The sequence below is a fragment of the Rhinichthys klamathensis genome, unplaced genomic scaffold (genome assembly GCF_029890125.1).
Source record: "Rhinichthys klamathensis goyatoka isolate OS25496 unplaced genomic scaffold, OSU_Roscu_1.1 h1tg000400l_1, whole genome shotgun sequence".
NCBI lineage: Eukaryota > Metazoa > Chordata > Actinopteri > Cypriniformes > Leuciscidae > Rhinichthys > Rhinichthys klamathensis.
The window spans coordinates 179715-189667 of NW_026606901.1; the positions used below are offsets into that span (position 1 = coordinate 179715).

Consider the following 9953-nt stretch of genomic DNA (forward strand, 5'->3'; position numbering starts at 1 on the left):
TTCTTCGTAGGCATCGTCCTGAAAAATAAATCTCCTGTATATACAGGCAAAACTGATCAGACTGCATTGGAGGAGCACAGATGTCCGAAGGCCGAATGCAGAACGAAATGATAAATTACAGACGTCAGTTGGAATTACATACACATTTCCATTAGCGACAACTCAACCAGTTTCAATAAAATACGAATCAAACTCTCTCGTCGATGACACAAAGACAATTATGAATCAATTACAGTGCGTGCTTGCTGGGAAATTTGTATCATTGTGATTCTGCACAAGGTAACCTGATCTGTCATTTTACGAACTCGACCCCCATTGCATCTCAAGTGTTTCCTGCGATAAATACATTTACGTACATCTGTCCATTTCCATCATATTTCAAGAAAATATGATTTGTTTTTGTTAAAGTCCATAGTCTTTCTTTCAAGCTCGTACAAGGATCAATATACGTCCTTTCATACACACATGCACATGTAATTCTGAATGTACACCCACATATATACACAAAGATATACGTAAATATAGACAGGTTGTTGGTTCGTCATTCTCACCCCAACGCGTTCAGCGCTGTCCCTCGGTATGACGCGGCCGAGGAGGTGAAAGAATGATCTTTGAAAACAGAATAAACGAAAGAAGGAGAGAGAAAGGAGAGGCTTGGACCCATATTCTTCAGAGAGCAGAAGAGGGCTGGCTACAGCGCGCTTGCACAAGTCCTGTGTCATGTGGTGGAATCCACCTGGATTTCCAAACGAGGTCTTCACACACTCATGGTCATGTTTGGAGAATACTACAAGGACACAAGAGTTAAAAAAAAGAGTTTGAGTTTGTTTTTGAGAGCTTTGAGGGGTCATACCATACACTTTTAGCATGATATTTTAACAGCTGACCAAACGTTAGTCGATGAGAAGCGGCTTGGTTGATCACATTTTAATTGGAAGTGGCGAAGTCACACATTCTGTGACATCGATATATACATATACAGTATATATACATAGATGCCTCATTAGCCTCTATACATAAGCCGTCCATCATAAGTTGACTGAGCGTCTGCAACCGCAGTAAGACGCACATTATGAATATCTATATATATATTCAGCAGATGATTTTGCTAAACTAACACAACATGACGTAGGTGTCAGCTAACACAACATTAAAAAGTTACCAAAAAAGTACCATAGTAAAAACCTGTAATATTGAGTTAATACATTTAAAAACTAGGGCTGTAGATTTAATGCATTAACTTAATTAGTTAAGGGGAAAAATTATTCAAATTATTAACGCCAATGCACCCGCCCGCCTCAGATCTACGTAGACCATCTGACATTTCATACAGTTGATTGGTGACGAACATGATGAAGGGCAACAACTCTCTCGCGTTTCTCATATAACACAATAATGACTTTAAATGATCTTTTGGGGGAAATTTCTCAGCCAAATTTGATGTGCGATTTATTCGATAAATTAATCGCCACATTGTGTAATCAATTCGATTTAAATCTCGACAGTTTCACAACCAGAAGCTGCGCAATGTTATGGCATTCTCACATATGATTCTCACTGTGAGTGACGACATCTTGACCGTTCCAATATGGCGGGAGGGAGCGCCGACGTGTATGGAGCGTTTGAATGTAGATCCACCATATACATATCTATGGTCCGTGACGGATAGATAATTAACACGGCTGGTCCATGTGCTAATTAAGTCGGGCAGGTAATCCATGACCATTCCTGATTAGCCTGGTTAAAACCAGACCATTCTCAGTTGTAACTAGTGTTGCTTTCGTCAACGAAAATTATGACTAAATATCGTCGTCAACGAACCTTTATCACGTGACGAAAACGAGACGAGACGCAACGTAAATGCTGGTCATGTGACGATGACTATAATTAAATGTATAATGCAATATCGTTGACGAATAAAAACGAGACTAAATGTGATTTACAAAATAAAAACTATGCTAAAATGTCTCTTCATTTTCGTTGACCAAAATGAGACGAGACGAAATGTTATAACATTATTTCGTCTCGTTTACTTGCATTATTATTAGGCCTTTTATGCAGCATTTCTGTTTCCTGTGTCACTTCAGGGGCTGCATCAGATCGCACTGCGCAGACGCAGGCGACTTCACATCCTCAAGCCCCACTCGCGGCATTATTTAGAAGATGCAGCTGTGTGAGTTACGGCTGTTTCACACATACCCCGTTTGTAGTGCGTGTGCCGTGCTTGTTGCGGTATATATAGGAGCAGCACGCGCTATTGTGCTTTCACATGTGCGCAACTGATCTACGGCTGTACCACAATCACAACATTTATTCTCTATTTTTTTTATTTCAAATCAATATTTTTAGCCTACATCCATTATGTCGTGTAGTTGAGGTACTGTGTAGATCTCTGCTCTGCTGTTTTGCACGCACCGCTCCTGGAGCGCATTGCCGGACCGCATCCGCGTGCGGTGTGAGCGCTCTAACCATAGGCTCTATTAACATGGGTGCGGGAAAAAATACGCACCACACACGCACTGCAAACGGAGTATGTGAAACAGGCGTTAGCATAAACGACATCAAACAAGTCTGACACAGAGAAAGGGATTCGTCTTTGGGAGAAAAAGAAGAATTGACATTTGGAAAAACTTTCATTTCATCATGTGTGTAGGCTACTTCTAAGAGCGTCTTCCGTGTCTGGAATGGATGCATTCTTGAGTCTATAAGGTAACAATAATAATAAGATAACTATAAGAAGATAAGATTGTTTGAAATTGGTTTTGGCTAAAAGAACATTTTCGTCTATAGCCTACTACTAGGCCTACTTATACTATATTGAATGGGTTAAAATAGAATTGCATTACTAAAAAGAGACTACAATTTTCATTGACTAAAACTAGACTATTTCTTTCGTCGACTAAAACTAGACTAAAATGTCATCAGATTTCGTCGACTAAAACTAGACTAGACTAAAAGAGTATGAACATGACTAAAACTACTAAAAACTAAAATGACAGCTTGACACAAAGACTAGACTAAAACTAAAATTAAAACAGGCTGCCAAAAACAACACTAGTTGTAACTGAGTTATGGTCTGGCAAAGCCAAATGGTCAAAGACAAATCATTTCCAGAGGGTCGTCACCAACGGACGTCGCGGATAGAGCTAAACCAATCAGAGCGATGAAGGAGATGACGTATGCAGAGCGGTGAAGAAACATCTCCGAGTGTTGTTCTTTGCTCGGTTTTTAACAAAAGGGAAACGTTCAAATCACTTAAAACACGCGATAGGTGATTCGAACGAGTGATGTTCAACGGCGGCATCCATCTTTGTAATGTAGGCTACAAAATCTGCTTCAAAATCCCAGCGCTGTCGTCATCGTGTAAAGCCCGCCCCAACGTTTCTGATTGGTGCCTTGAATTAGACGGATTGGAAATGGGCTTGAATGAGCTCTTTGCCAGACTAACTTTCAGAGCAAATCTAAATTTGCCGGAAGTTGTCTGGGTTTTCCCAGGCTAATGGTTTATCATTTAAATCATGCAAGTAGTAGCATAAAGTTAGTCACTTTACATGGTCGCTCTAACGTTAACCTAGATAAATGTGCACTAGGCGCATATCCAAGTGTTCATGTGACTAGTTAACTTATTTACTTAGATGCAAGTCATTCAACCCCTGGTACATACACGTATCTGCACCTTTATGCAGAGCTACCTCGCAGCTCGAGCTATAATAATGCACCTTTTCTTACTCTTTTACTATATATATATGAAGAAATATATTTAAGCTCTAAATCTATGTTTTATTTCATCTTAACATGCTTAGTGAATGAGACCCAGTGGCTCTTGTTCAAGGTAAAACACAAATGCACTTTCAGACAAGGAAATGACATACGCTCTCATTCTGGAAAGGGTTGAGGAAATTTCCGCCCATCTCTCCGTCATCTCGTGGTGTTCCCGGCTGGTTGCTCATGCTTAGGTTACCAGGAGAGTTCTGTACAGACGGATACAAGTTTGATTTTACAGTTCAATACGTTTTGCAGACGATGCAAATTGTGCATGAAAATAAGGGCTGTCAATTTTACACATTATTTAAGCTGAACTGCTTTACACAAGAATCGTGTAATAATGTAATTAATGAGCACATCATAATTAATTTGATCAAATATTGAATACATTGAAAGCCTGATTTAAAATATTGAAACAACTCTTACCTTAGGCATACTGTCCATGTCAGCTGACCCTAAAGAATTAAAAATATAGATTTCAGATTTTAAAAATGATATTGTAGACGTATAGTTGCAAAGGCAGTACTTTTAAAAGGCATGGTTCATCTTCAATGACCACAAGGGGGCATGAGCATGCAAGGCAAAAAATGACAACAAATCAGGAAAATCAAGCATGAAAGCTGCAATTTCGCATTGAATTTTGACATGCTTTGATACTCCTCAAGCAGAGTACACAGCACTCAAAGATGTCCAATAGTACTGTCTAAAGTGGTTGTTTGTACAAGAGACACTCTTACCTAAAGATCCATTCATGTGATGCGGCTCCATTCCCGCCATGCCTCCCATTGGACCGTCTCCTCCAGGACCAATAGGGAACTGTCAAACACACACATAATTATGTAAAACACACATTAAATATGGTACTACAACAAGTGCAGAGCAGAAAGTCAGTCATTAATTACAGTATGAACAAATCTAACTCAAAATGAACTGAGTGCAAATATTTTAAATTTGTCATGCTGTCTTACGTTTTGCCGGTTTCCTCCGGGCGGCACTGCGTTGATCATGGTGTACATATTTTCTCCCGAGTTTGTCGAGTCTGTACAGAAAGAGCCAAACACTCTAGCTCATCGACATATATTCAGCTAATATTCCACTAATGTTTTACTAAAAGTATTTGCACACTTTTTGGTCAATTGACACATTTTAAATATCACTATATTAGTAAACGCAATAAATAAAATATTTAAATGCAATGTACTTAAAGGCATTTAATACTTAAAAAAAAAACTGTACATACATTCAACATTAATAATGCTTAATTATATATAAATATACATTTAAATAAAAATATATTAAATAAGTAAACAGTTATTTTCATATATATAAATAATCTTGTATATAATAGTTGATATATTAAAATCTTTAACACTAAAACATTTTTTAAACATTTTATTGTTATATTATGCAAGGTTAAATAATATATCAAATTAATAGATATATTGATTACTATAAATAAAATACACATAAGTATATATAACATCTTGCACACTTTAAAAGATTGTATATATAAAAACGCTATTGTTATAATTAAAAAATATATAATCAAAAAACACCTTAAGCACTTTAATTATTTAAGATTATAATTAAAAATTGTAAAATAAATAAATAAATGAAATAAATAAATAGAATCATATACATGTATGTACAGTATATAAATACATTTTATATAATAACTTGCATATCAATATCATTAACACTCAATTTTTTTTTTTAATATTTTATTGTTATATTTCAAAACTGCAATGTAAAAAATATATACAATTAATAAATACAGATCAATATAAATAACAAACACACACACACACACATATATATATATATAAATCTTAAACATTACATTTATTAAATAAAATAAAAAAAGTTATATAGAAAAAAATTTATAGTTATAAAAAAATAAAAAATAAAAATATATATATATATATTAAATACAATTATTATTGACCCCCCCCCCCCCCCCCTCGATATATCTGTTCATTATTAAATTCAACTTTGGATGAAAAAACAGTGCAGTCCTACCTGCAGGGCTAGGCATGATGGGAGTCCCTGGGGGCCCTCCTCCACCCGGTGGACCCTGAGGAGGAGAAAAGACAAATATTGTTCTAAATCTCATGTAACACAGTTTAATTAGTTACATTTGAATGCACTTGTGGCATATACATGTGTAAATGTGAGGGTAGTCCTGAGTATGTGTGTGTGTTCATGACAGAGGCCTGAGGCGCTTGCTGTGGTCAGCACTGTGCATATCTGCTCTATCCTCTCTCTTCCCAAATCTAATTATCTCTCCTCCTCTCTGCTGACTCGGCTCTGCCTTCCCGAGCACCTCGTCTTGTCTGGCTGCTTTCAGTAAGCTACCACAGCTTCCCCTCCACAAATCATCTCAGCTGGGAGTTACTGACAGCGTTTTAACAGAATAACTTGTGTAAATGTCTTAAAACGACATGTTTAATCACACTGCGTATCTCAAATGTGTTTCGATGTATCTGGCCGTGTCTAGTTGTTTGAAGGACTTTCACGTGAAGTTACTGGATTTTTGGACCTCATTCATGCAAATATATAAAATGATTAAATAACAAAACATTTATAACAACATTTAACACTATAACAATGTATTTTATATATTTATTTTTGAAATATAACAAAAACAATAAAGATATATTTTAAAAAATGTTACAAGATTTACAAGAATAAAACACTGCCTGGCCAAAAAGAAAATTGGATTTACAGAGGCAAATGCTTGGCTCTTGCTCTGACCAAAAATTGATGCACCTCTTGATGGAGATAAATGTTGAGATGTTATTTCCATTAAGAGGTGCATTCATTTTTGGTCAAGATCTTGTATTGTCAATGCAAGAGTCCAGCACTCTGTAAAGTCTCCTCCAGCACATCCCAAACACTCTCAATGAATTTAAGCTCTGGACTCAGAGGAGACGATTCATGTGTGGAAATGATTCTTCATGATCCTCACAACCATTCTTTCACAATCTGAGCCTGATGAATCTTGACATTGTCATCCTGGAATATGGCCATGATGTGTCTCATACATGGTTGTTTAAAGAGGCTATATGCGTTTTTCTGAAATTTAAACTCGCGACTGACACCTGTGGCCAAAAAACAGAACTGCTCTTCCTTTCTGCTCACTCTCGCAGCGCGCGCTCGTACGTGCACACTTCACTAACAGCATTTACAAGTGAACTGAAAACAACACAGTGCTATTTCAATGAACAGTTTTATCACATATTACATTTTCAGAAGAAAAAAAGCCATTTCTGGGTCACTTCGTATTCCCAACACAGATCTGAGCTCCCTTCAAGGCTCAAATGCGAAGCCGATGTTCACTCTAGTCCTTGCTCGGCGCCGGTCGCTCTCAATCTTCGATCTTTTTCGGCCAGTTGTCAGGGGTTTAACTTTTTTAGTCTTAACTGTGGAGTTACTGTTGGTGTCCGAGTTGTCCTGGGTCTCTTCTGTGTATTGGGAGAGTGATCTGAAACGTTTAACATGAACGCGCTTGACGTCACATCCGCAAACAGCGCGGGAAAAATCCGACCCGACAGAAAATAGGAATAATAGGATACAGGCTTATAGGTGCACCCAATGTGAGCGGACAAGGTGTCAGTATGCTCATCAGGAGATGTTTAAGTCATAAATGGTAAAATAAAAAGGCTATTGTTACGTTTAATTTGGGGGAAAAGTTCCATATAGCCCCTTTAAGAAATGAAAAGCTACACACTCCATCAATTAGGGTTAGAAGAACTGTTGCCAAACATATAACATGAAAGAAACATCATAATCACTGAAATAATGATCCAGTCAGAGACTCTTAAGCATTTGCCTATATAATTAGCTTTTTTCTTTTTGGCCTGGCAGTATATATATATGTATAATTTATTCTTATAATTTGGATCCACTGCTGAGGACACAGGACTGTGGAAAATATCTTGCGATCTGATGAATCTCTTCACGGCTGTTGGTGTGTAAATGGAGAGGGTCACGGCTCTTACCACATAACTCCCTGGAGATGCTGATGAATACGGGATCTTAAATGCCACGTGGATCCGATCAGACAGAAAAACAGAGAGAACGTCAACAAAGCAGATGCTCTTTAAGTGCAAACATTTATCTAAAGCTGTAGTGGCTGACATTTCACAACGAATGATTGTAGAAATGACTCACCGAGTTGGAGTTTGGTGGATTTGGCCACGGTCTTCCTCCGGGACCCCTATAGTAGGGCGAGATGTGTTGTACTCATGAACTTTTCCAAGGCTATGGTAGGGAATAGTCTTTATTTTATGGCAAATACATGTCAGTGTAACAAGAAGTACGTACATATTCATCCCAGGCATCCCAGGACCTCCAAGAGCATTGAGTGGTGGTCTCATCCCCCCTCCATATGCCTGGAACAATAATAATAAAACAATATGTAGCAAAGAGTCTTTGCACATGGTTTAGATGAGCGATCCAACCCTATGGTCTTACCTGTGGCCCAAGAGGAACCATCCCTCTGGGCGGAGTCATTCTCTGCATAGCTCCGCCCATATTTGGATGACCTGTCCAATCAAAATGGAAATTAGTAAATTAGCAAATGGCAAACACATTGAGAGATGAATCTCAAAAGCTTTCAAGAAATGTTTTGAAAAAAATCATATTTCACCACACCCCCAAAATAATTAATTATGTCTCTATATATATTTTAATATAATAACAATGTAAAATGGTATTATATATGGCCAATTTTCTTATGGTCCGTTCACACCAAGGATGATAACTATAACTATAACGATAAATACATAGTTTTAAAAACGCAGCGTTCTATAATAAACAGAACAGATGTCATGCGTTGGTGTGGAGGCTAGTATTGTTATCGTTATAGTTATTGTTCTTGGTGTGAACGAGCTTTGAGGTGAATCTCAAGAAAGAGTGTAAAGAAAAAACATCTCTACGTCATTTTAACGTTTCTAAATATATTTGAATATAATAATAATATATTTCATATGGTAATATTAAATGTTTCCTAAGGTGAATCTCATGAAAGCTGTCAAGAAATGTTTAAAAATGTATAAATAATATTTCACCACACCCCGATTAATATTTTCATAACAATTAATCATCAATCAATGAATCTAATTTTGGTTACTATAAAATAAAAAATCGAAAATAAGTATTTAAACATTGTGGAAGTACTTAATTTATGCTAGTTAAAAAAAAAAAAAACCATCATTGTGTCCAGACTTGATTTCATTACTGCATTACCATAATGAGAATGAGATTTTTCCCCCCGCATTACGCTAATGAGAATTCTGGGGGAAAAGTGCTTAATTGCTAAGACAATAATGTCATTATGGAGAAAATCTTAACAGTCCTAAAATAGGCTTCGACTTTCTTTATGCAAAATATAATTTCTTATTTTTTTGGTGTTAAATATGACCAAACATTTCACCCTATAAGATGGTTTAATTAATTATTCGCAAACAAACCTTGTTGTCTTGATGGGTCCATGCCACTGGGTAATAACGGCTGGTTTCCAGGGACTCCACCTAATGCCTGAACCAGTGAGATACAGTACGTATTAATATACATTTGTCAACATCGTCCAAGCAGGGGTAGATAAGGCCCATTAGCTGCCCTTGGGCTATGACATTAGATCAGGACCCAAAATATCACATTCAGGAGAGCGAGACAGTATGACAGGCTGGAAATAAAACGTAAAGCCTGAAGCGACAGCAAAAATACTATTAGAGGGAGATATTAGTCTTGGCTGAAAGGTCTTAGTATGACTCACAGCAAGTTAATTAGACAAGACTAAAATAAAACATTTAAAACTCCAATCACTCCACCGTCAGTGTGTATTTCTGTGCAAACGGATACGCACCTGATTGGGTATTCTGAGAGGTGGTCTGGGGCCGCCAGGATAGCGCGATGACATGAAAGGCTAGAAAAAAAAAGAAGAGATATCATATATGATTATAATTAGCAAAAAACATCTTACTCTAAAGTCAACATGAAATCAAAATTAAGAAACATTCCTCTGTATAGGCTCACGAAAACACCATCTAGATGGTGACCATACTGATATGTAGTCTTTTATAAGAACTGTACACACCAACTGAACTAGCTTTTCTTCAGCTTTAGGGGCATTTACTTAAAGCACCAGCAAGATCAATAGCGCCGAGAACGTCTCCGGAGAACAG

At 37.1% G+C, this 9953-nt stretch overlaps 1 protein-coding gene across 1 annotated transcript; it reads right to left on the bottom strand.

Moving 5' to 3' along the window:
* Positions 1 to 406: 406 nt before the first annotated feature.
* Positions 407 to 9736, bottom strand: ssbp2b (single stranded DNA binding protein 2b). The gene is made up of 12 exons (XM_056234583.1): positions 9635 to 9736; positions 9240 to 9306; positions 8242 to 8312; positions 8092 to 8159; positions 7939 to 7984; positions 7767 to 7802; positions 5785 to 5839; positions 4734 to 4804; positions 4503 to 4581; positions 4192 to 4220; positions 3873 to 3971; positions 407 to 787 (listed from the first exon to the last, which is right to left on the bottom strand). Exons 1-12 carry the CDS (start codon positions 9686 to 9688, stop codon positions 758 to 760), a joined length of 705 nt encoding a protein of 234 aa, XP_056090558.1. The 5' UTR covers positions 9689 to 9736; the 3' UTR covers positions 407 to 757.
* Positions 9737 to 9953: the final 217 nt, after the last annotated feature.

Coding starts and splice junctions, on each gene's coding strand:
- ssbp2b (XM_056234583.1), bottom strand. CDS start 9,688: ATGTCATCGCGCTATCCTGGCGGCCCCAGACCACCTCTCAGAATACCC. Junction 4,582..4,733: donor CCGGAGGAAACCGGCAAAAC/GTAAGACAGCAT, acceptor TGTGTTTGACAG/TTCCCTATTGGTCCTGGAGG. Junction 4,221..4,502: donor TCACATGAATGGATCTTTAG/GTAAGAGTGTCT, acceptor TTAATTCTTTAG/GGTCAGCTGACATGGACAGT.